Source organism: Hippopotamus amphibius, chromosome 13 (assembly GCF_030028045.1).
Source record: "Hippopotamus amphibius kiboko isolate mHipAmp2 chromosome 13, mHipAmp2.hap2, whole genome shotgun sequence".
NCBI classification, from domain to species: Eukaryota; Metazoa; Chordata; class Mammalia; order Artiodactyla; family Hippopotamidae; genus Hippopotamus; species Hippopotamus amphibius.
The window spans coordinates 18,932,006-18,959,143 of NC_080198.1; the positions used below are offsets into that span (position 1 = coordinate 18,932,006).

The window sequence follows — 27,138 nt, forward strand, 5'->3', positions numbered from 1 at the left end:
TGAGATGAAAGTCATGAATCTGGTTTTCATGATTTTGATGCATGAAACAGGTAAAAATGGCTATCAAGTCAGCGTGTATGGGAAAGAAAGTGGACATAGGTCTCTGGTGCAATTTCCAAAGGGGATCCCATCAGTCATTCCAGATTTTTTTTACTGACCGACAGGGAATATGACAATAAACATCTTGAACTCTCTGCAAATGATAGATACCAAGGATTTGTATTATAATGTCGAACACATAGTCTTTTACACTAAGGGTTTATTTCACTTCTTTTTTTGTGATGACATAAAATCTAGATTACAATGATTTAACTATCACGAGAATCAGAAAAACAAATGCCCTTTAGTGATTGATTTCACAGCACTTTATAAGTTCTAAGAAATTAGGCTTTAAAATTCTGGCTGAGACCTCAGTTGATTTTTTGGAGGGTGGGGGAGTGTTAGCACTTTGCCCCAACTTTGTTCTCATACTCATGATGAGGCCAGGGAATTATTATGGAATAATTCATCACAGTTCATTTCAAGATGAATAATTCTGTGCACCAGTGTTATCTCTCCATCCTAAATATTTGAAGTTATTTTACCTGTTTGCGTTCATTTTGCAGATGAAATTTGGAGGCGAGTTTACACATCTTCATCATCTGTTCTCTCTTCAGTAGTTTGACTAAAATTTCCCTTGTGTTCATACAGGTTCCTAAATCTTTTCTGCCCTGTGCCTCTATCTTTACTTTTCTTCTTCGGTGGGGCTTTGTCTGAAATGCTGTGAGAGGGCTGGAGTTTGTTACATGATTATGTAATTTGATTTTCCCCATGTTGGGTCTGAAAAAGATGTTGTACACATAAATGACTTTTTTCCCTTCAACCCAGGAGAAAAATTGCAAGGATTCCAGAAGCTAATTTTGAACTGCATAGAGCCAGCTCAGTAAACATGTGTTGCAAACTTCAGCCTGTGTCCTATACTTTCTTTTGCTGAAGTGTGTTTATGAGAACATGCTCACATGAGAATAGTTGTGTGTGTATGTACATTTTTTAAAGGACACTTATTAGTATGACTTTTGCTTAAATGAGGAAATCACTGTATAGATTCTCTGAGACTTGAGTGTTTGAAAATTGAGTCCCTGTTCGTCAAGTATTTGGTGAAACGTGGTAAATTATTTTTACAAAGATTTGTGACTCTAGGGAGTTGCCACTACTCTGATTTCCTTTGCTTGCCCTGTTTTGGTCTTCAATGCACCTAATCTTCCTCCCCTTCCCCACCGTATCTTTCTCTGCACGATGTTTTCATTGTCATCTACAGACTTTCTGTCTGCCTTTCCAACTAGCGGCCAGACCCTTCTTTGCTGATCAGTCTATTACTCTGGGAACTCTGACGGTAGCACTTAAAATATATAACAGTTCCCTTTCCTACATTAAAGAGCCGTAAAACCTTCATGTGAAATAGCTAAGGGGACATATATAGTAGGAGGAGAGGCTCTTGCTCCTGCAGGCACCTTGCAGGGGGACTATTTTTCTTATATGATATAAATGAAATCTTCACTCGGCCCACTTTTACACCTACGCATGTACTGAGCGTCTCCAAGGAGACAAGGAAACCCGGAGTCCAGTGATGGTGAATCCTCCTCGAAGACAGCAGGCTGGAGTCTCAGGCAACTCTCCCAGGCGTCTTGGCTTCCAGATGCCCCTCTCAGCCAGCCTCTCTTCTCAAGGCTCTTGCAGGCAGCCTTTCTTGAACATGCCTCTCCCTTCCCAGATGAAATAGCCTGTCCATTCCGTCTGAAGGGCTGGTCGTGGTGAGTTCAGTAGACAGAAGGCTACTGCAGGGACGAGAAGGGTGGGTGCAGTAGGGAGGTGAGATAGGAGGGGTCCATCTTTCCCAAGATCTTTTCCTTGTCACCCATGTACTTATCTGTGCTTCCGTTTCATTACCGCCCTTTGTACCTCTCAGACACAAAGGCACTGTGCAACCTTACATAGCATCTTAAAGGTATTCTTTGTGAGAACAGTACAGTCATGAGCTCGGTTTAGTGAGGTTATCCTTTGAAGAGAAGGACTCCCCTGCTGATTCAACATTTGTAGGCATCGTTTCACGAACAGTGGTCCCCTGGACCAGTCTCTTTGCCCTTCCCCTGAGTTTGCTGCCCGGGAACCCCCGTATCGTCCCGCCTTTCCCCCCTGTACCGTGTCACTCTAACTTTTCCTGGAACTGTAAACACTATTTTCGTATGTAAATATCATCTGTTCCTCTTTGAGGACCCTACGACCATCATGAGCCCATTTTTCATACTTTTTAAGATTAGAGTGTCAGATCTTTCTGATACGTTGCCTGTGTCTCTGTGTGCATCTTCTTTCAGGTACAGATAATTCATGACTGTGTAGCAGTGCTTATTGGTGTGATCCCCAGTAAATCTTGTTTTCTCTCTAAACTCCAACACATCCTTTAATGAGGCTTCTCGACATCTTGTCCGTGTGTACAAGCTGGGTTTTCAGCTCAGGTGTTTCAAATAACCTAACTTCTCGTGTGATTTTCTAGCACGACGTCTGCCAATTTCAGTGTTCTGTTGCTGATCCTGCTGTCCAGTTTGGAAAGGTGGGGCTAGCTATTATTCTTATTAAATCCTTTGTCAGAGAATGACCTCACGAGGGTTTATTGATGACTTATTTTTTCAAGCTTTTAAGAAAGATTGGTCAGTTCTGGGCTCTGCTTTTCGAAGGCATCTCCTATTTTCCTTTGGCTTTATCTTCAGTTCACACCACCTGCCCAGTTTCTACCTTTAAATAAAAACCAGCCCATGGTAAATGCTCAAAAGACCCATTTGTGTTTGACACAAGGAGTTTTGCTCACAGGTGTATAAGGTACCCTTTGAGTTGACTCTGACATCAGATTGGCTAAGTTTTTTTCTTATGCAAGTCCATCAAGGCCATCCTGTTTTGATCTTCCTTCACAAATAACTTTGTCCACAGTATGATCCACCACCTAGCTTCCTCTTTACTTGGACTCAGATGAGGTGAAAGTATTACTTTCAACTCGGGTTCCCGAGTTCCCCCAAGAAGAATTGGGGGAGGGTGAAGGTGCCTTTGAAAATCAGAGCCCTTTATTGTCCCTGAAGTTTCTGACTTTGGCCAGGTCCTTCCTGGCCTTGCTCTGCCCTCCTTCCTCAAAGTCCCAATCATTCATACTCTACATTTCGTGTCAGATTTACAGTAGGAATCAAGTGTCTGCTCAGATGGATTGCTAGGCCTGAGGAACTGTGGCTGAAATTGGCTAACTCTAAGAAAATGTAAACAAATTCTGGAAAGTTTTCCAACTTAGACTGGTGGGAAGTTTGGTTTGCTGTTTCATTTGCCCGGAAATGGAAAAGTCAAGATCTCATTCTCCTGTGTCCTTCCTGGAATCGTTTTTTGGGAAGGAGGCCCTGAAGCTTTGTGGGAAGGAGGCCCTGAACCTGTGTAGTAACACACACATTTTTCCTTCCACTTTTCCTCCTAGGCGCTTCAAGTGGCAAGACAGCTTCTTCTCCAGCAGCAACAGCAGCAGCAAGTTAGTGGATTAAAGTCTCCCAAGAGGAATGACAAACAACCAGCCCTTCAGGTAAGTCTTTTTTTTTTTTTTTTTAAGTTGATTTTATACACTTTGTGATAGCTGGGAAGCCATTCAGAAGTGGATTGTGTTGAGAATTGCAAATCATGTAAGGAAATCTTCTGCAAAAAAGTGCATTTTTTTTGTTTACCGTAGAACATGACGTTTGGGGGGAAAATGTTCAACCAACAGTTTTGTTGTCAGGAGTAAGAAAATCTAAGGAGACAGTTTAATCAGAGGCTGAGGAGTTGTTGGCATGGGTTGTCTATTAGGCACTGTGACTTATCAGTGGGGAAAAGTTCACAGTACTCACATACGTCACTCATTCTCTCATGACCTGTCTAGAAATGGGACACACACACGCGCGTGCACTCACGCGCGCCCCTTTAGTGCAAGGGCTTTCAACTGGAGTGCCTCACCCTCCAAAGGAGAGAGGGCAATGTCTGGAGATGTTATCAGTTGTCACAACTTGTGGGAATGGGTGCTACTGGCATCTAGTAGCGGGAGACCATGGAGGCTGGTAACATCCTAGAACGCGCAGGAAAGTCTCCCACAAGAGAGAATTATTCCACCCCAAATGTCAATACTGTCAAGAACTTATTGGGATTAAGGAAGATACGGTATTTTCAATATACCTAGTAACGAACGTAATACATACTCTGTTCTTCAGTGGATGTTCTCCAAATATATCTGAATCATTAATAAAAATCGCAAGCAGTTTTTATGTAAAGATACTCAAAAAGGCTGTTTCAGCAGCTTCTCGTTTCAGACGCATTGAGGGCAGGGGTTAGCGGAGTGGAAGGAGTGAGTTCATGAAAATCTACTTTGGATCTTTGACTTGGAATAGAAAATTGTCATAGACATTTCACAGAACCTTGACTTGAAATATCCACGCTCACATCCAGGACAAGGAGGGCCCTTGTGGGTACCAGGCAGCTCAACTACTTTCATAGCTCAGAGCGGGCATCCCCCAAATGGGAAGCAAAGATGAGTTTCCCTCACTGGACATTCAGGAAGGGAATCTGTAAGTGGGAGCTGGTGGGTGTAACTTGATGCCAATTAAGATGATCATAAGGTCAACCCAAATTCTAGCTTGGGTTGACTTTTCTCAGATGAGAGAGAACCAGTCTGCCTGTTCCCAAATTATCTTACAAAGATCCAACTGACCTTGGGCCACACGTTCTGGTTCTTCTACGTCTACTTGGAAATTATCACCATCTAGGGGAAGTTCAGCATGATAGTAGCACTTTATTGGCACAGTTGAATGACATTGTGCGTTGTTTACTCACACTTCCAAAAGCAGTTATTTGGTCAACCATCACCAACTCGTATGCCTTTTCATGTGTGTGAATGCTGGGGACATTTTTAATGAGGTCCAGTGCCACTGAGGTCCCATGTCAGGTGCTATAAGCAGTGCTTTGTTGTGCAGATGTCTTAAGAGCAGCTCTGGAGGATGAAATATGACTGTGTTGACCTTTCAGCTGTGAGCTTATTTGTCAGGATTCAAATAAGTTGAAAGGATCAAACTGAACAGTTTCCGTAGTCAGGCTGGGAATTGTGTTTCAGAGGTCAGCAGCGGAGGCCACATTGCAGATTCCAGAACATAGCCAATTGTTGGTACATATTAAAGTACTGGGGCATCTCCTGCAGACAGAGACACAATTAAAATTCTAATTTATTAATGTATACAGGGAGCTAGCCCAGCCTGTCACTCAGTGATTCAAATGACTGTCCATTCTTCCTGCCTCCCCCTTGGAGCTCTCACAGCCTTAAAAATACTACGAGTCCTCTTGAATTCATCAGACCTCACATGCACTGGCAAAATAACAATATATTATTGGGGGGGGGCAAAATCTCACATGTAATAGTGCTTTGGTTAGAGATACTTTTTTAAATGGACACACATACATGACCTAGTGAACTGCTCTTCAGTATTGAATATCATTTGTCATTTTGTAGACTAGACTAATTTTCTAGTTGTTTTTTAAAAAACATCGGGCATTTTTAGGTAACTTTTTTCTCCAGGGTGAGTGAAGTCCCTTCAGGGCTAAATATATGAGGTCAAGTTTTAGGGGGTTTCCTTTGGAGGGCTTTTTGTCCTCTTGCCTGTTATAAGGTTTTCAGCCACCAGAAGAGCATGATACAGAGAGCTTTGTTTTTCTTGGCAAAGGACGTTGTCAAAACCAGCCTAACGCATTCTGCTGAGCCCTTCAGTCTGTATGAGAAGTGCAGGACGAGGGGGCCATCTCGAATGCTGGTTTTGCTAAAGGAGATGTTTTGAGTCCTTTCCTGTCCCCTCAGTGGGAGAGTTGACAAGCCAAGAGTTTAGACCGGTTTTAAGAGTTGACTGCGGTGGGCACGGAGTTGGGTGACTTCTGTATGTGATGTGTGTGTACCCTCGTGTGCAGCACAGCCTGTGTCTCCTCAGTTGCCTGGTAGAGTCATGCAAATTCACTGTTTGATTCAGTGGGCTGGCCGTCCACAAACAGAGGAAAAATTACTAACCTAGGCCACACGGCATATTACCTTGTTATAAAAACGGGTAGGTAGACTTGGTGATTCACATGAGGAATAATCTTCACATTTAAATACATCTTGCCGAGCCATGTCCTTGCTGGGGCAGCCCAGCCAGAGCAGCTCTGACATGAAAGGGAAATCCTGCAGCAAATCTTAACTGTGCTCATCTCTGATCTCCTTGACCTTCCTACCTACACCAAGAGACCTATTTTAGTGAATTTCAGATCTTCTGCATAGAGGAAGCCTTGACAGGGAAGAAGGATTTGATCTGCTGATAGCTTGAGGAAAAAAAAAAAAAAGAAACCCAAATCCCCAAATATACTGTGACTCATATTTTAAGCAAATCTCACACTTCCCTGCTTTATGTTTGGCAGTGCTCTCCAGTTTCACAGGCTGATGATACAAACAAAAGAAAATGGAAAGTTAGAGGAGGCTCTAAGTGGTTACTCGACAGAGATCACAAAATGTAGTCAAACATCACCGATTTGGACTAATTTCAGTGAAATGAGCGTAAATAAGCGAGACATGATGCTCTTTGCAGACACATACTGAACTAAATCTGGGCTGGTTGCATTCTTGTGTGACATTGTAGTGTACTGTGAAGGCATGAATCGGGTACAGACATTGCTTCTGAAGTTCTTGAGAAACATTCTACTTCGTAACCTAAATAGCTCCTTATTTGGTCTATTAATTTGCTTTGCAAATTTTTTTATGAATGGTACAAGTGAAGATTGGAAATTGGCCCCGTCATAAATTCAGCCTCAGAAGGATCTGAATTCATTAAATGCAACTCAGTGAACATTTCTAGAACAGCCACAACTTGCAGGGCATCCAGCTGGTGCTCAGAGATGCAAAAATGTCTAGGAGACAGACCCTGCCTGCAGGATGCTTTTGAGCTGTGAAAGAATTAACCAGGTTTTGCCGCAAAAAGAAAATTATATGTGAGTAAAAATAGTAGGCTTGCTTTTATAAATATTTATATACTTCTGAGGATTGCTGAAACCAGTGAAATAAATGCTTAACGGTGCAGGTGCGCTCATAATGTGTACCTTTACTGGCCAAAGAGTATCTTGTGAGTAGATGGGCAATTTTATTGATCACATTTTGGAACTTTGACCACCGTTTCTGGGTAGTAATTCATGTGGGTTCTTTAAGCATTTCAGTTATTGGCACAAGGACATAAACTGGAAGGAAATCAAATGACACATTTTCTCCTAAGAAAGTAAAAGTACATGTGTATTCTGGCAGCTTTCAAGTTAAGAAAGAAAGTAAACCTTGTGTGTTGCTTACCGTGGAGAGCTGACCACAGTTTCAGGCCATGTATAAAGAATTGGAACTTGAAACCAGTCATCTGATACTTTTCCAAGTTTTTCTCATGTGCAAGCCCCTCGCACAGGGGGCCGTTGCGCTAGAAGGAGGGCGGGTGGAATCCACTGGAAGGTCAGCCTTTTTGTCCCATCGGAAGCTCAGGGTGGTGATGAGGACGCCTGCTTTAAGTGGAGGAGGTTAAAATGCAAGATTCAGCAGGTGTTTTTTTTAGCATTTTTATTTGCAGTTATATAAAACGTGCTTTAGGCAGCATTTTGCTTGGCATTAATGCCGCATATAATCTTAGTACCTCGTATCATTTCCACGTTATTCACTGAGGAATAAATTGGTAAGAGGAAACCTTTAAAGGAAACTACGATTTTATGTGGTAGATAGTGAAATGAAATGGTTTTGAAATACTGACCCTTAACAAAATATCCTTATGCACTGAATTAGTAAAGCACATAATTCAGGAGAGGGAGGCAGATTTTTTTTTTTTAATGTCTGGAGTTAACATTGCTAGAATTTGCATCCCCGGCCTAAGACCGATATGAAGTGTTAAAATTGTGGTAGCTTTTAAGATTTCATTGTTATCACACAACTCTGGAGAATCCCCAAACCCTAAAAAATAAGTCTTGATAAGAAATAATAAAATAGAAATGATGCTTTAAAATGGTTAGTAAGTCTTTCAAATTGTGCACACCATTAAAATATGATAGAAGCAGGGTCCCCTCCTAGGAAAATGCACACGCACACAGAATTTTGCATCAGGGGTTTCATGAAGCTAAAGAAGGTCCATCTGTTTGCCCAGGTTCAATAGTCTTGGTAGAAAAAAATTTTTCTCCAGGATTATGTGTTTTGTCCTTGCCACCAACATCCTCGTGTGAGTTGTAATAGAATGAATTTCCTCATTTTTGTGGTTTCAACTTCAGCTGTACGTAAGGCGACCCTCAGTCTGCCCAGGACAGCCCTAGTCTATGCCTATTGACCGAGTGTATTAATTAATAACTCTCACTCTTAAAAAGTATCGCAGTTTGGACATTTAATTATATTGTCCCTTTGCTTACACGTATCTAAACATTAAAGTGTAGGTGTGATGCTACTATTTGAGGTGTAAGCATGTCTTTATCACCACATGCGTATGTCCCTATATGCAGAGATAATTAAGGTTTATGGACCAGACCCATAGCTACTCTGTGGTGTAGGAAGTATCATGAAAACATGCTATGGATGAGGAAAAGTGAAACTTCAGAGAGGGTAAGTGACTTGCTACAGAGCGTACAGCCAGTGACAACGCCAGGCTGGGAAGCCAGGTGTTTTAAGACCATCGACAACCAGGATGTTATTGAAAAGTTAATTATTGCTTCTCCTTCAGTGTGTATTTCCTCAGCATCTGCTGAGTACCATGTTTTCCATCAATAAGCAAGTTATTATAGTTTTCATATCGTAAGCAAAAATAAAACCCAACCAGCAAAAACCAGTTTCCACTGTAAATACCTGGATTTCAATTAAGAGGATGAAGACCTGCATAATTACCCTAATTGTCGCTCTGTGTGTACGTGTGTGCGTGCACACGTGTGTGTGTATGTGTCGCAGCCATGAACAACAGCAAAGAAAAGTTCTTTCTTATTCTTCAGGCTGAAGTGCTCTTATGAGCTTCCATGTGCTGGGACAGGGAAATAGGATGTTATAATCATTGTTGGGGCCAGGCGGTGGGGAGGAACAGGGGGGAGGAAAACCATACTTGACTGGTCAAAAGTGTGTAAATTGCTGACAAAATGACACATGTAATTAAGAGTGCTCCTACCCTCTTACCTTGTGGTTTACACCTCCAGTGGTGAGAAAGAAAGCGCCTCCCACCTCACTAATAACCATTATCACTGAAATGCTGGGGTTGGAGTCATTAGTTCCATGTGCATTTAATTAGGGGAAGGCTGAAATTGGATTTAACGTATTACTTTTTCATGGATCACTTTCTTGTCATCACTTCAAATTGGCTTGCAGCCCCAGGTAACTAATTATGAGAGCCACAGGATCAAGAGTGAAAAAAAAAAGGTAATTAGGAATAACACTGTCGGACCCTTGCTGGTCGTCCACTTGGGCTTCGGGAAAAGGGGAGGGGAAAGAAAAAAAAAAAAAACCAACACAGTCCGAGCTGTATTTTATCGTATTACAGATTAGGGAGTCAGAGGGATGTACGTTTGCAGAGCATCACGGGAGTCTGTCACCACCCATAGTGGTTTCCATGATATACAGCTGAGTTGAAGATGTCACGTCAACATGGTTCCACGATCCGCTCCCTAATGCCTAGATTAAACTTGTAAAAGCAACAGATTGCTTGTAGGTATGAGGCAGCTCAACAACTGTGTTGTCTGGGGCCTCACATATATGATTACCACAAGGCTGTCAAGATGCCTCTGAGCCAAAGTACAGAGTCTTTTAAGTACAGGGAGTTAGAATTTAATGAACGTATTAATGTTCCAGAGACATCATTCATATCTGACAGGAAGACGTATCAGTCAGCACAACAGTAAGGTCTAGGGTTTGTATATCGGGAATTTTTGTCAAAGTTTCCAGCCGACCCTTCACTTTCCTTTGGTTTGTTCCCCAGCCCCGCCGCTGCACCCCACCCCAATGTTGTGGACAGGCTTGCTGACGTTCTGTTTCTCCTTCCGCCCCCGTCGAAAATACTCTACAACAAATGATATTGTTTCCATGTGCAGAGCAGAATTCAGAACTGCAAGCAATCAATTTTATTGACATCGTCTGAAAAAAATGTTGATGACAGTCGGAGGATGTGAAAGGATTGGATTTTTAAAGTCACCAGTACTAAGTGTGGCAAAAAAAGAAAAGAAAAAAAAAAAAAGAAAGGTAATCTCATTTAAAAGAGAAAAAAAAAAAAAAGGCCTGTGGGACTCTCCTAAGAAGGGCTTATTCTTTGGTAGACTGTGATAGCATGATGAGAAGTCTTGATATCAAGCCTGTTGGTTGCCTTGACGGGGGAAAAAAACTTCCCAGAGAAGTGAATCACCAAGCAAAGATGGCTAGAGTTTCCTTAAGTTGTTTAAAATTGGTTTTAATGTTCTGTTAATGTAAGCAAATAATCATGATTCAGTCTTGGGTGACTTTCAAACCTGGGTAAGTGAGACTCGCTCATTATTTTTCAAGGAGTCTAGGGAAGTTGGGTGATGTGTCCACCCAGCAGAGGCCAGACCATGAATATTCCCGAAGTGAGAAAATACTCTTCCTGGAATTATGAGTCCTTTTCCTGTGTGAACCTTCTAAGCAAAATCTCAAGAACCAAAATAATAATCATCAAGTCTAATGCAGAAAATTAAAGCTTTTTTTTTTGTGGAACATCTTAAGTTGATTTAGAATTTTTGTACACAATATTCGTCTGTGGTTGAAAGGGGCCATGCAGAGGTCAAGTGATGTAGTGTTTTCCATTTTTCCATATGAGCCTCACAGTGTGTGATAAAAGCAAACTCCTTTATTTTGTAAGTCTGCAGGAATTTCTGATGAAGTGCAGAGGTCACGTTCCCTGTCAATTTGAGTAGCCAGCATTTTTTAACTACTGTTTTTTCTTCCTTTTTTGTGTGTCTTTTCTTCCCTGCCCCCCACCTCACCAGAAACCCTGGCACTTTTCTGACACATGCACAGTGAAGTCCTCCAATCTGAAACTCATTAGCACACAGCATTGGACCCTATCCAGTGGTTAGAAAATTTCCTGAAGCCTAGAATAACAGCATTTGGTGCAAGCACCATGGACCAGAAGTGACAATGGGGGTAGTCGAGCTCCCCTGGCGCCCTGCCCAGTCGGGAGAGCCAGCTGACCATGCAACCCAGTGAGACAGAGGTCGTGCACGTGGGATGGTCTAGAAAAGTTTGGTTCTTAGAGACATATGCTTGTGAAATCCCAGGGCGCTATCTTTTCTCCCTACGCTTATTATTTCAGTTGGGTCGGAGGTATTTATCTGCATTCGCTGCAGGAACATGAAAGCAAGCAATTAGAGAAGAGGGGTGAAAAGCAATTTCTATGAGATATTTTTTACTTTTGTAACTGTTGGGTATTACAGAACCTATGGATTTCATTCATTCATTCAAACTTTGTTCATTGACGCTCACTATATCCAGGTAACAGGACCTGGATGGACCCCTTGCCCTAACATTAGAAAAATGACACAATTCACCGTGGTCCAGAATGGTTTAAGCCAGGTTTTCAAACAAGAAACTGAGTCCCAGAAATGTAACAGTAATAATATTAAAAGATAACAACAAACTGTACTTTCCAGGAGCCACCTACTGTACAATAGTGGGATGAGGGTAAATTCTATTATTATTCCTGTTTTACACATGAAGAAAGTGGGGCATAGAGAAATTAACGTGCTCAGGGCCAAACGGCTGATAAGTGGCAGAGCTGGGATTCCAGCCCAAAGAGTCCAGCTCGAGAACCTGTGCTCTTATCCATTACACGTCCCCTCCTCTCCCTGAACTGCCACCTCGGCCTCCCGGACAGGGACCGCGAATGGAACGGAATCAGAGTTGCTGATGCCGAACACGTGGCACTAACCAGTAGACAACACCGTCCCCTAATTTGGACATATGTTTATGGGCACGTTTGAAAAATAGTACTTGTAATTGAAATGTGCACTTTCTAAAGGGAAATGACGCTTGGGAAAGAGAAGAGAGACGGGTATTACTCAAAGCCTGCAGACAACTCTGCAAGTAATTGTCTAAAGGCAGCCGTTGAAATTGAGAAGCAGTTTGGAAAATGTACAGTTTGGGAAATTTGTGTACCGATGTAATTATGGTAGTTGCGAGTTGATGTCATGCCTAGTAACTGTTTTTGTATTGCTTGGGCCTTTGTTACTGAGCTGTGATAGCATGAGCAAACTATTATAAACATAGCATGGCTATAGCATGCTTGTGTAACAGAAGATCGGGAACTTTTATTAAGTTTGTTTTCCTTGTCATATTGTAAAAATTTATTATGTGTACTGTGTATATTAGAAACAGATTTGGGTAATTCTGTCTAAATGAAGTCATCCCGGCTATTTCCAGACTGTCTGTTTTTGGTTGTGAATAATTTTCATACATCAGATGGTTGTCATATTTAGTCGCTCTCAAAATTTTAAAGAGAACATATCCCATTTTGAACTTTGGGTGGACTTCAGCCGCCTTGCTGTTGGGATTGTTTGAGTTAGAAATTATTGCCCAGTAAATTACAGAGGCTGAATACTAGTCATTTCTACAGGGTCTAGGGCTGCTGACTTCTATTCATAACTTTTCCCCCTTCATCAAGAGAACAGATTTTTAACTACTTCAGTAGTAGAATTTAAAGCTGCCAGGACACAGTTGGGCAAAGACTGCCAGCCCTTGTCCTTTTATGTTACATCCCATTGAGGAAATTCGGTAAACATTCAAACAGACAGAGCCCAGCGTTTATCGGTGTTCGTGGTAAAATGTGGATTTTAAACGGGTAGTTCAAAAACTCTGGGTGACTCAACCCTTCCCAGCCATGCTCCTCCAGCTCCTTCTTTTGCTACCAAGCTTCTAGAACCTGAATATTCTGTCTGCTGCTTCAACTTTTTTTTTTAACTTGTCACTTTCCTTCCTAACCTCCCCCTAAATCTGGCTTTCCCCCTCATCGTTTTCTTCAATGTTATTGTCACCAAATTCCGTGCCCATGTCTCCATCCTTACCTCAACTTGTGTGACTTTGTAGCAGCCTGGGGTCCTTTGGGGTGGACTCGTCTTCTTGGAAATTGCCTTCTTTTAAACTTCTTGAATTCAGTGCCCTCTGGTCCCCACATCATTCTCCTTCTGCTTCCCGCTGCTCTTACGGAACCCAAGTGCATTCCTCTCCCGAAGTTCAGTTCCTTGGATCTTCTGCAGCAGCACCTCTGTCTTCTTTGCTTGTTCTTGGGGCTCTGCACGCATGACTCCAAGCCTGTTCAGACCCCTCTTAGCTGCCTGCCCATGGCTCTCTCTTAGCTCACCCTCACCCTTTCAGTCACCTCTGATCCAACTCATCACTTTTGTCACCAGGTCCTATTGGTCAGACTCATGTGTCATCATTGACTTGTTAATTTCCCTCATCCCCACCACGGTTATCAGATCTGCCATTTTTCCTTCCACTGGGCACCTTCCGTCTGTTCCTGTCTCTGTGTTTCCCCTGCTGCTGCTGCTTTGTTTCTGAGTTCAGACCTTCAGGAAGGGTATGCTGAGCTCTTGGCAAAAAATGATCACTTATCCTGATTCGCACCCTCAGAGCATCTTCTGTTCTTCGGGCGGATCTTCTAGCCTGCCTACTGCTTTCAGCCTTGCCCTCAATGACAAGTTTTTCTGCTATTCAAGGACTTTCATTGGTCCAGTCTTACTTCCATACCAAGTCTAAATTCTATTGCCTTCTCCTGGTTTCTTAGTATTCTAGTTTCAGATTAAATCAGATGACCCGAGAAGAAGGTTGTAGTCCTCTTGCTGGAGAGGGGAGTTCAGAGCCATGATTCCGTCTGTCAGGAGGTGGACATAAGTGCAGTCCATCTGATAGTATTTCCGATTCCCCCAAATCCAGGATTGCAAACATGGCTTGTTCTGATGCCCGCCATTTAGGCAGAAGGCCCTAGTGATTAAATTGTGTTTGAGTTTAAGTCCAAGAGAATTATGTCTCTGTCTGCTTTCTTCAGAAGGGAACTAAACACTCTGCAATATGCTGTGTGTCCCCACATCTAAATGCTCTGCTGTGTTTCCCCGTGCATCCTCTCCATGGATCTCTACGGCTACAGCCTAGCGGGTTCCTTCCCATCTTCTCTGGATGTAGGATCCACAACCAGGCACTCCCTTGTCTGCACACAAAAGAGCTGCTTCATCAGACCTAATGAAGCTGCTTTTAATAAGACGTTGGTGAAATCATGTCTGATTTGTTCTTTGATAGCATAAAGGAATGGTTATTTATTCTAGAAATAAAATTAAGAGTCCAAACCACATAGAGTAAATAGAGCACAGAGGTTTTGTTTGATCTAGATATGAGATGGCTCTGCCTAGAATGCAGTTTGAAGGATTCTTGAACGAGGATGGCCTCTGTAGGATTGCTGTGATTGATCAGCCATGTCTGCCGTGGGCACTGGAGTTGGGAATAGTGGTATGTGTGCCTTCTACCTGCCGAGACTGACTTACCTGACATAGTCTGTCCTGATCACATACTAGAATAGAGAAGAGCCTGGAATTATTTTTTTCTGGGACAGCTGATAGATCCTGCAGTAACTACTGAAATACTATCTAAAATTAAACATGTCTTTTGTGTATTCCTCATATCCTCATCTGAGACGGTGCAAATTGTATTCTTATCCTGAAGCTCTAGCTCTTTGTGGTCAAACATGAGCTGTGATTTGTCCTTAAAGGCACAGGATCTTTTATATGATAACTGGGGCATCATATAAACTCAGCTAGGTGGTTGAGAGTTACAGAGATTTGTGTTTCAGAATATGGTGAGAGGAGGCACCTCATGATTAATAGCGTGATCTCCGGTGTCAGGCTCCCAGGTTGAGGTCCTAGCACTACCGTTACTGCTGTGTGACCTTGGAAAAGTAGCTTAACCTCTCTGTATTTCCGTTTTCTCATCTAGAGAATGTTACCTCACCTACCTGAAGGCGATTGTACAGATTAAATGATTAATGCATGAAAAGTGCTTGCACAGTACCTGGGACATAGAAAATTCTCAGAAAAATTAGCTCTTCTCATAATTATATAAACTCATTTTAGAGGGAAAATGAATACTTGTTAAACTCCAGATTATATTTTAATTCAGTTAATATTAGTCCCTATTCAAATATGCATTTTAGCAGTGCAGCAGGGACTAATCCTCTGGCTGGTAGTCAGTTGTGGTTAAGTAGACATGATGGGAAGACATCTGACTTCCCATCTGTAAAATGGGGATGACCACATGCCCATCCTATGGGGTTATGAAGATTAGCTGAGTTACTGTATTATAAATGGCCTAAAACAGTGCAAGGTACACAACAAACACTTAATAAATGTTAGCTGTTCTCATCATCTCTGCTACTATTGTTGCATTATCGTGATACAACATTATTTTCCTAAATATGTCTAATTTGGCGTAAGTGAGGGTCATATGTTCAGAAAATGCCATCCTGGTCTCTCTTTTATCCTTATTTTCCCAGAATTGTACATGAATTCATGCTCTGTTGTCTTAACAGCCAAGGAACTAGTTCCTAGTCTTACATCTTGAAGCTGTGGCACCCTGCCTGGCCCAAAGGAGGCAATCCGTAGATATTTATTCCCCTGTGAGTTAGTGAATGACTGAGTGATGACTGAATGAATGAGTGAAATATCAAAGCCAAAAAGAAAGGAAAATTGATACTACTTTAGTTGAAGAGGCTCCAGACTGGTCTCAGGTTCATAAACCTCTAGGAACATTTCAAGACCATAAACACAGCATTAAAAGAATCTGATGTCAGTCCCACCTAAATCTTTCATCGGATCGATGAAATGAATCTTGCCAAGTACAGAGTGAAAATCAGAAAACTCCTGCAGTGCTGTTTGACTGCCCTTAATGCTCTGTGCTTACCTTTGTACGTTTGCTAATCTGTTTAAGGTATAATAGTAATGGCATAGAACTTTAATTCCTAAGTACAGAAAATTAAAGGAGACTAAAGGCAAAATACAGAAATGTTTCTGGTGTCAAGATGAAGTTCAATGAAGCATAGCGAAGATGGAATCGATTATTAAATAAATGTGGAGGGAAGATGCGAAAATAGACCTAAATCTCTCATTATGAAGGGAATTGGTTTACTTGATTATTTGCAACAGTATCACACGCAGGAAAACCTAAGACAAATGAAAGCAAAACAGAATTTAATTGAGCTATTATTTTGCAGACTTTGGCTTGGTTTCAGACAGTCTAATCAAATTGTGCTTTGCTCAAATAACTAATGTTAAATGCAGCCTACCAACAGATGTTTAAAAAGAGTCTAATTGGAAAATCTACATCCTGGATTTAGTCTGTCTCATCAGAAAAAAAAAATAGCTTCAAATTTATATTTTTGGGAATGACACCCAAATGACAAGCATTTCTAGAAAAGATAAAGTTTTCTTCAAAGTTGCCCAGTGCTTGGGTGGAATTATCTTGAATAGTCAAAGGTGGCACTCTGGAAATTAAAGTTCTTGGAAATTCTCCAGCTCCGTGCCATATATAGAGCTGTAGAGAGAAATCTCCTTTATCACATTACATCACCAGAGTCCTGTTACAGTCCCTGGATCGTGTCAGGGGCCCGTGTGCTGTAATTTATAATGAACCCTTGCAAGTCGTGCAAGGCACATACTGATTGATGACATTTAAAGGTGCTGTCAAGGTGGCTAGGTAATGAAGTTGACCTTCTTCCATCGTTGTCTCGGTTTCACGTTTGTATATAGAAGGAAACTGTTTCACCTGCCATATTTGCTTGGAACTTTTCATGAAATCTCCAAAAGGAACTTGGCTTAACAGTTAACTCTTTTCTTCCTTTAGACCAGGGGTCAGCCATATCTTCTGTACAGGGCCAGATGGTGAATATTTTTGGTTCTTTGGGCCATACTGTCTCCATGGCAGTAGTACTCTGCTGTTGTCTTGCAGAGACAGCCACAATATGTATAATTATTTATTATGCATAAATAATGAGCATGCAGTATTTCAACAGAAATCCATTTGTGGATGCTGGAGTTTGAATTTTATATCATTTTCACATATCACATAATATTCTTCTTTTGAGGTTTTTTCACCTATTTAAAAATATAAAAACAATCGTCCCACTATGGAAAACAATTTGGAGGTTCCTTAAAAAACTACAAATAGAACTACCATATGATCCAGTAATCCCACTCCTGGGCATATACCCAAAGAAAACCATAATCCCAAAAGAAACTTGTACCATCATGTTTATTGCAGCACTCTTTACAATAGCCAGGACATGGAAGCAACCTAAATGCCCATCAACAAATGAATGGATACAGAAGATGTGGCATATATATACAATGGAATATTACTCAGCTATAAAAAGGGATGAGATGGAGCTATATGTAATGAGGTGGATAGAACTACAATCTGTCATACAGAGTGAAGTAAGTCAGAAAGAGAAGGACAAATATTGTATGCTAACTCACATATACGGAATCTAAAAATGGTACTGATGAACTCAGTGACAAGAACAAGGATGCAGATACAGAGAATGGACTGGAGAACTCGGGGTATGGGAGGGGGCGGGGGGTGAAGGGGAAACTGAGACGAAGCGAGAGAGTAGCACAGACATATATATACTACCAACTGTAAAATAATCAGTGGGAAGTTGTTGTATAACAAAGGGAGTCCAACTCGAGGATGAAAGATGCCTTAGAGGACTGGGGCGGGGAGGGTGGGGGGGACTCGGGAGGGGGGAGTCAAGGAAGGGAGGGAATATGGGGATATGTGTATAAAAACAGATGATTGAACCTGGTGTACCCCCAAAAGAATAATAAAAAAAAATAAAATAAAATAGGAAAAAAAAAAACAAAAACAATCGTAGCTCAGGGCTGCTATGACGACATACAGATACAGGCATCAAGTCAGATTTGGGCTGGAGTTGGCTGACTTCTGCTATAGGAGATCAGGTATGATCTCGCAGATGGTCCATTGAACAAGGTTGCTTGAATGAGGAGTCCAGTGAAGACTGAAATCTGGCCACCATACACCAAGCTTTGCACCCTGGTATGGAACTGACACAGCATCTCCTTGGAAGAAGGAGTACCTTCTTCTCATTTGCACAGGGGTGCCACCCAACACCCACGTTTCCTCCCTTTCCATCTTCTTGTTCTGACATCTATCCATGCGTTGCAGTAGGTGTAATAGCTAAACTACCACTAACTTTCTGAGATGCAAGGAAACGGACTAGGCTGGCCTTAGCTAGCCCATACGATTCAGGAGCTCCCAAGGAAACCAAAACCTCCGATGCTCCAATCCAAAATGGTCAGCCCTCCACATACACGGGTTCCACATCTGCAGATTCAACCAACCACGGATGGAAATCTTGATCCACAGTTGGTTGAATCCCGCAGATGCAAAACTTGCAAATATGAGGGCCAACTGTATTTGTTGAAAAAAAAAATCAGCATGTAAGTGGACTTGTGCCATTCAAAGCTGTGTTGTTCAAGAGCCAACTGTACTTGTGTGAAATTGAGGAAAGCACCCTTTCAAGACATCTTACTCCAATTTGGAATATTTGCATAATGCATCTGACTTAATTACGTTAAAACAGTTTACTGCCATCCACCAGAAAAATATCTTATAGGTCTATAGATACTTTATAGATAATTAAATGAATCTAGGATGTCTCCAAACGTGAATGACTCCTCCTTGAATCCAAAACGTCACGGCACTCCGTCCACATAGAGCCCTTTTGCAGTGCTCAGTCATAGGCTGGTCCTGTTTTCCTCCGCTGGTTGCGCTTTGAATCCAGACATGTCTGATTTTGGCAAAGTGACTTACCTCTGTAAGCCTCCGTTTCTTATCTGCAAATGATTAGTCAGTGGTTCTCAAGCCTGGGGGCACATCAGGATTAATATAATTTTTATCATCATCCAGATCTAGGTCTCAAAGCTTTTTAAAATATAAGTAGATTCCTGAACTCTATCTATGATTAAAAATCTTGGGATGGGGCCCAAGCATGGATCTGTTTAAAAGCCTTTGTAAGTGCTTTTTTGTGCACACCCATGGCTGAAGACCACTTGTCAAGGTAACAGCTACGTTCCATTCCAACTTCAAATCTCAGCATCTCTTTCATTCTGTTTTCCCTCATTTTGTTGGTCCCCAGCCTCCTTCTAGGCTACTTGAAATGAACTCTTCAACTTTGTCTCCCCAATGTGAACCATCACTGGTCATCAGAAGATGCCAGGGATACCGTGGTTTTTGCCCTAGATAATTTGCACTGGACAAGAGGCAAATGTACTATGGGAGAATTAGGAAGGCCACCCCTTTAACCTTGGAGTTCTCTTGAGAAGTCCAGGGAGTGAGGACAAAGACGGATAATACAGGTGGTATCATACTGAAGGCCTATCTGGGGGGTTTAAATATGCAGCTGATCTCCTCTTCTCTATACACTTGTGCATTTCTGCTTTAGAATGGACCTATAGACCACATTTTTATGAGATGTGCCCATTTTGATGATATTTCCAGGCCAGCCCAAATCGGGAAATATACTATGAGTCTCATGAGATCACTAACTTGATTTCCTACCAAAGTCATTTGGATACCTTTCAGGTAAGTGTTGAAATTGGCCCACATCTCAGAGTCACACCTGGTTTCTAGGAGTTGAGGGCATACCTCATTCAGGAACTTGAATGTTATTTAAAATGTAGAGTCTGTGTTTATCCAGGGCCTTTATTCTGTCAATGCTTTATAAACAAATACCTGCTCTGCTCATTTTGCAAAATACAGGCAGAAAAGAAACCAGCACCATGGAACCAAAAGACAAACTGGTGTCTTACTTACTCCTCTCTACCTGTATTACGTTTGTCATATCCGACTTGACTTTTTAAAGTAGAAGCCTCTTCATTCTGGAACTGTTTGAGATTTGGGGGACTGTTAATGGATGAAGGCAAAACAGTCTTAACGCTTTATGGTTCATGAGATCCTCAGGGCATTTGGGACCATTTTTCTTTGAGGTAACACCAGATGCATGAGGCCTGAAAACTCACCATCTATCAGCAGGCAGCCAATCTGACTTTTTCTTTTCTTTTCTTTTAACATAATTTACCAAATGGAGTTCTACCAAAAAAAAAAAAAGAGAGAGAGAGATTATATTTTTTTGACTTACGAACAGCAGGTCAGAAATTTCAAATAAAATTTCAAGAGCAGTAATTTTGAAAACGTACACAGATGAATTTGAAGATAAATATTTCACTGCCTACACAGCTCTGTTTAGAATACTAGCTTAGGAAATGTATTCCAGGAGCCTTACCATTTTGCATGACATGGTGTCAGTTCACGCACAATATATTAATGCTTAATTGAAGATAATGTAACTGCAGATCAAAGGCATGATTAGCGGGCTTGCAGAAAATCTTATGTAGATCAGGATTTTGACTAATAGAAGTCTGGGCAAGACTGGTTTAGGGAAGGGTCTTGAGACCAGCTGAGCCTGTATCTGTCCGCTCAGCTGATGGTGACAACAGCTGGAGCCCCACCCGGGGAGGGCGGTTAAGGACCACTGACATCTCCACCATCCAGCAGTACCTCCTTTGAAATTGATACTTGCCTCGTTTGGCTCCTGGTTGGTCCCCGGAGCTGCTGGATAGCAGATCTCTTGACTGTCTCCTTGTCTACAATGAGAGGTTCATTTCCGTCAGTGTCAGGATACCTCTGTGTCTCTCAGACCTGTAACTTATATAGGAAGTACATGAGCTGGGAGGAGGTTTTAGAACAGCAGTTGGCAAACATAGACCAGTGGGCCAAATCCCACAGCTTGTTTTTGTAGGACTCACAAGCTGTTTATGTTTTTAAATGGTTGGAAAAAATCAAAAGAAGAATAATATTTCATGAAACACGAAAATTCCACGAAATTCAGATTTCAGTGTCCACAAATAAAGTCTTATCAGAAGAGAGCTGTACTCATGCATTGGGCAGACTGTGGCTTCTCTTGATAGATTTGTGTAGTTGTATGTCCTGCAAAAGCCTCCGAATATTACCTGGCTTCTTACAGAAAAAGGGTGTGGACTCCTGATGTAGAAGTTGGGGTTTGATCTTCAGGGTATCTTTGGGAGGAGGAGCTTGGGCATCTAGCAGTGTGCTCCTTTTATAAAGGAAGGTAGATGAAAAACAAGAAAATGGCATTTTTCCCTCATGTTGGAAAAATGCAGGCAGGGCCTGGAGGAAAACTGATAGAGAACACAGTTACCGGACGCCAAGACCACAGCGTTCTCGTGAGAAGATGGCTGATCTTTATTATTATTATCACCATCAACAAGATCTGAGACTCTATTTGGTCTTTATTAACGTAGTTATCATCATCAAGGTCTTGGATTTATCTGGTATTAAAATTTATTGGAAATGGTATAGTGATGCTCTCTGACAGCAGGGCCCCTAGGAAGTAAACGTGAGAATGGACCAGAGGACTGACTGATTCATTCACTTACCCATCTATTCGCTTACTATTCCTAGTCCTATTTATTATTTACCCTGCTTAGTACTGGGATTCAGAATCGAATATTTCTTAGTCCTTATGTTCAGCTGAAATTGCACAGAGAGAATTATAATACGATGTAATAAACGTACTAATAGATGCAAATGAAGGGAGCTGTGGGAGCATAGAGGGACAGAGCACCTGAAATGGGACTAGTGCAAGTGAAGAACTTAATTTTTTAATTGTGTGTACTTTTAGTCCATTGAAATAGTCACATGTGGGAGTGGCTACCATTTTGGGCAATGCAAAAAGAGAACATTTCCATCATCATAGAAAATCTGTTGGACAGTACTATTCTAGAATGTCCTTTGGCTTTTAAAACATTTTGGTAAGTATATCCTCCTGAAGAACGATCAGAAGGTGGTCTCTTTTAATGTGGCTTCTTCATCCATCTCCAAAATGTGTCTCTAACTCCTTGCCACATACTATGTCTTCCATATCCTTCTTTTACTGAATTGCTATCAGGCAGGACAATACCACAGTAATTTCTGGGAACAGCTAATGCCTCTCCCTGGGGGCTGACGTTTTCCCTTCTAATAAGAAAAACTCCAAAGTCCTGGAAGTTTCATTGAAGGAAACCAAGCCAAACTCCTTCCCCCACAGTGAACCACAAGACCCTTTGAAAACTGATGATTATTTTTATTTGTGTAGACTTAAGATGGAAATAAGAACTTCAAAAGAGAATTTGAAAAATACCCTTCTCACCAAAAAAGCTTAAATCATTTCCTCTGAAAGTTTCCTTCTATCGAAGGTTTACTTTGGTCCCACAGACCAGCCTCCTCCTTTCCTCAGTCTGAGGAGGAGGAACGTGACCTTCAGTTTCCATTGATGCGGCTCTAAGGCTTCCACACGGGTCTCTGTTCTTGCCTCTTCTCTCAGGGGCAGGGACTGACACACCCTGGTTTCCTCTTGGCTCTGCTAAAAACCAGACCCTTGAACTTCGTTTTTTGCTCCCAAAACCTGTTCATAATTGTGCTTCTCACAACTGCCCCTCAGGTGTGAGCTTTATCGACCTGTGATACAATGACTAATGTTATATGTCCATTTAGATTAGTAACAGTAATCAGAGTAGAGTTAAGTTTCTTGGTTTAATATGTTGATTGGTTAGGGAAAACTTGGGGTTGCCCTTAATCTTTAGCTTCAGGTATTGGTGAGAAAAGTAAAGTGTAGTTGTTAAGACTCTAGAGTCAGCTATAGTCAAATTCAAAAACCTCTTGCCTGCTGTATGACCTTGTTCAGCTTCGTTCACTTCTGAACCTCTTCTGTAAAGTAGAAATGTCTACCCATCAGATTATTTTGGAGGATTAAGCTTTAAGAAATGTATCTATGAAGAACTGACACCTAGCGCTCTGAATGTTACTTACTCTTGTAGCCAGTGCTCTCATCATCCTTACTCTGATTTTGGTGGTGGGTTATCACTTGGCAGATCCTAGGCTGACCTGCGCAGAACAGATTGGAATTTTACGTACTATTAAGATATTTTTCAATGGTGATCCATGGGCAGAGAGTGGCGATTGTCGTTCGAAATATGCATTTCAGAGCAATGGCATTTAGAATGGTCATGGTTGTATTATCATCTCCAGATCTTTCATATACACCAGATGAACTAAAGATTTCTCCAGCTGAGTGAAACTGTGCCGAGTTGAGTAGGTCCGCTGTACAGGGACCTACTTCACTTGTGATGGTGCAGTTAGCTGCACCTGCTGAGAAGAAAAGTGAGCATCTGAGATGCATATTCTCCCCCCACCCCTACCCCTTCCCTGACCCCTTCGTTGTTCCCCTCCCCACTCTAGGGAGGAAGTTGTGCAATTACTTTCTCATCGAGTTTATAGTTCCATATTTGCAAGCAGGACCAGGGAATATTCTCGTTTCCCAGTGACTTTTACTTTTCTTGGGTCTTGGTGTGTTGGGAAGCAAAGGATGGGTTTTAAAGTTGTCTTCTGATGAGGCCTTCTAGTCAGAGTTAACTTGCTTCTCTGGGGACTGGGTAATTTGTCACTCTTCATTGCCCTGTCACTTTTCCCACAAGGGTGGTTCTCCACACACCTGCAGGACACTTGTTCTTTCACTTCTGTTTTGCCACATTATTAAATGCATTTATTTTAAAAAGGGACAAATGTTTTCTAACAGCCAGTAGGACAACTCGAATTCAAATAGGTCATGTTTTGTTAAAAAGCATGAAATTTTCCAAGAAGATGTGGGAGAAGCTTAAGAAATGGAAATTATGGAAACTAGGAATTCTGAGATTTCAGCTATAATGGGAGAAGAATGAGGGAAACAAGGAACGGATTCTCTGCTCGAGATTGCAGACTGCTGGTCCACAGGCTGAACGCTGTTTAGTTTGCACAAGGTGTCGAACACCTTGTGGAGTTAGTTGCAAATGTTAAAACAGCTGAAATGCTCCAATGAAAATTGTATTTTCCAGCTTATTCTTCAAAAGAATTGGAAGCTGGGACAACATTTCTATACACCATTGGTTATCTGGAGCTCAGAAATGCTGCTCCTTTCTACCTCACAGTGGATTTCAAACCTGCCACACACTTCCTTTCAGTACCTGCCTGTCTGTTACAGATCTCCCTTCCAAGTGGCCAAAAGCTCCACTAATAGATCCACCCCAGAGTCACGAGGGCTTCGATTTTCTGCAACAGGCCATCTTGAACTCAGGGATTTTGGAGTTCTGGCCTCCTGGTCCCTGTGCATCCTGACCATAGACCTGATGTCTTCTTTAACTGGCTGCCCACGTGCATGTTGGAACTCAGCGTTCTTACCTGGGATTCTGTGGAGCGATGATTCCCAGACAGCCAGGGTGGGGCAGGGGGCATGTTTTGCTACAGGAGGAAAGTATGTATCAGACCAGATGATACACATTTTCCCTTATAAGGTTTGGATACTCCACTCATTACCCCAAAACTTAGTGTTAAAACAAGTGTTAACATTTATTATTTCACACATTTTCTCTGAGCCAGAAATATGGGAGTAGTTTATGGGTAGTCCTGGATCAGAGTCTCTCATGAGATTGCAGTTAAAATGTGAAGCTGGGGCTATGGTGGGACTGAAGCATCCACTCCCGAGACGGCTCCCTCTAATGGCAGGAGGCCTCCGTTTCTTACGGTGAGGACCTCTCCAGAGCATTGCTTGAGAGTCTCATAACGTGGCAGCCGGCTTCCCCTAGAAAGATCCAAGTCTTTTGTGACCAAGCTTTAGAAATCACATACCATTAGCTCTGCCATATTTATCGGTCCCACAGACCAGCCCTGACCCAGTGTTGGAAAAGACTGCACAAAGCAGGCACACCAGAGGGTGAGAATCTTTAGGGCGGACCCCATTGAGAGTCATTGCCTGAGTGAGCCAGTGTAACAGCTCGTCACGTGTCACATCCCTCAGCCGGGTTGGACAGAAGAAAAAAAGTTAAAGGCCAACTGGTGCACTGTTGGCCCAAAGCCACTGGCCAAAGTAGCATTCACCTCACTAAAAGATCTCCCTGTGACTACGAAGAAAGATGGACTCAAGAAGAGATGAATTGCACCAAGAAGTTTGAGGAATTAGATTTCTTTCTCAAATTCTGCAGATTTCCTCCTTTCCTCCCCCCTTGAACATCGCGAGGTTATATATTCTCAAAGCTGTGAGAGCTTGGAAGATAATCACAAAGTGATTTTAAGGCAGACTCGGTAGTTCAGTATTTCCATCCAGCAGCCTCTCTAGCATCGGTATGTCAGAGGTTTGACGTTATTAGAATGTGATTTTGTTAGTTGTTAGGTGGTCAGATGGAAGGTTAAGAAGAACAAGTCCATGCAGAGACTTGAATAGACTGCTAGGAGGTACCTTGTCCAACCTCTGACAAATTACTGGGTGATTGCATTCCGTTAGACAGGGGGATTTTGATAAGGATCAGGCAAAGCAGACAAAGGTCCCTGAACTCATGGAGCTTACATTCTTCTGGTACATTAAACCTGTATGCAAAATAGTAATAATCGCCAGATGCCAGATGATACTGAAAGCTATTAAGAAAACAAACCTGGTTAAGATCTAGACAGTGGTGTTGAGATTCCCATGGTAGATTGACTGGCCAGGCAAGACCTCTTTGAGGAAGTGATCTTTGGGTAGAGACCTCAGTTGAGTAAGAGATTGAGTCTTGCAAGCATCTAGAGAAAGAATATTTCAGATTGAGGGGGTAGCAGCTGGAAAATCCCCCTCCCCCACCCCCAGACAGAAACAAGCTTGGCTGGCCTTCCACAATTCATGCGGGCTCCGTCCATCCACTCTTTGGTACCAAGGTTGTCACCACTGCGCTGGTTCTGGTTGACCGTTGGCTCTGCTCTCTTGTCCATAGTCTTGTGGTCCTGACTTAGCTTTCTTCTCTAAAGAAAGCTTTTGCCTGCCCAACGAGATGCACATGGGAAGCACATTACCCTGTGGTGAGTCTATGTGTATTTCCCCTTTTTCTCCCCACTGAGATTTTTACAAAACTTATGCATGCAAACAGGTATTTTTGTTTGTTTCACTTGAGTCGCTTTTGCATAATATAACAAGGCCATGATTTCACATGTACAGTAATTCATAGAAAGTGATAGTCATCTTGCTTAGACACCTTAGTTCTCAAAACTAGCTTGCTAAATATAGTACCTTCTCAGCCCCATATAAGGTGGCATAAAAAAAAGAAAAAATAAAGGTCAAAGATTCCCCACCCACGAATTTGGTTATAAAAACAGCAAAGCAGGGTTTTTCTGAACTTGAATCAGTAAATTTTTAATTTAAATAGTATCCTGTTTTGACAGAGTGCTAAACCACAGAAGTCTCAGAAAGGCACTATTAATCTTGTGTCAATAGCTGCTGGCATCTCTCAACAGGAAGCTTGGGATGGCTTTTGTTGTCATTGTGTGATCCACCAACGAGGAATGTGTGCCCTTATTTGTTGCGTCCGGGAAATGGTCAGAAGTGCTCTGGTGCGGCTTGAGCCTGTTGACATTAATCTGTTACATAACCCTTTGCCACACAAAAACCTGTATTGTTTCTTGTGTTCAATTAATCACCATTAGATTTGGGGCTTTGCGAAACGTGCCTCCTGAGCGAGGCACAACACAGTGTCACACAAACTGTCTTTCCTGACCCACCCAACGGCGCGCTGAGCCTGCAGACCTTTCCCACCTGGGTCTTGGGAGCCCATCTCTTGTACAGTTCAGCTCTGCAGGTCTGCACAGTTCTTGAATGGCTTGGACTCTGCCTAAGAAATCCAAGATACTGGAAGAGCTCTTTGCTGGAATTCACTCCCAGTTCTCTTTCAGTTTGTTGCATGTTGAAGAGTGAAGTTACATTTTACTGTAAAGGTGACTGCATTTTTCTTATGGGGCCTTCAGGGTAAACAGCCGTTCGTTTCCATCTGTGAACACACATGTAGCTTGTGTTGGGGTAGGGTGCCCGGTGCTTCCGAAGTCATTATTCTTCTGTAATGTTTATGCTCCGCGGTTGTGCATATATCGATTCCATGCCCCAGTGCCGGACCGAGAGGTAGCCGGTAATTCCAGCTGAATGT

At 42.1% G+C, this 27,138-nt stretch overlaps 1 protein-coding gene across 10 annotated transcripts in view; it reads left to right on the forward strand.

The window, feature by feature from the left end:
* Positions 1–27,138, forward strand: part of FOXP1 (forkhead box P1) — a 595,386-nt gene that overhangs the window by 447,032 nt on the left and 121,216 nt on the right. For all 10 annotated transcript variants that reach the window (XM_057705386.1, XM_057705388.1, XM_057705387.1 and 7 more), the window contains one exon: positions 3,488–3,589. In XM_057705386.1, the coding sequence (XP_057561369.1) occupies positions 3,488–3,589 (102 nt within the window). The remainder of the gene's footprint in view (positions 1–3,487; positions 3,590–27,138) is intronic.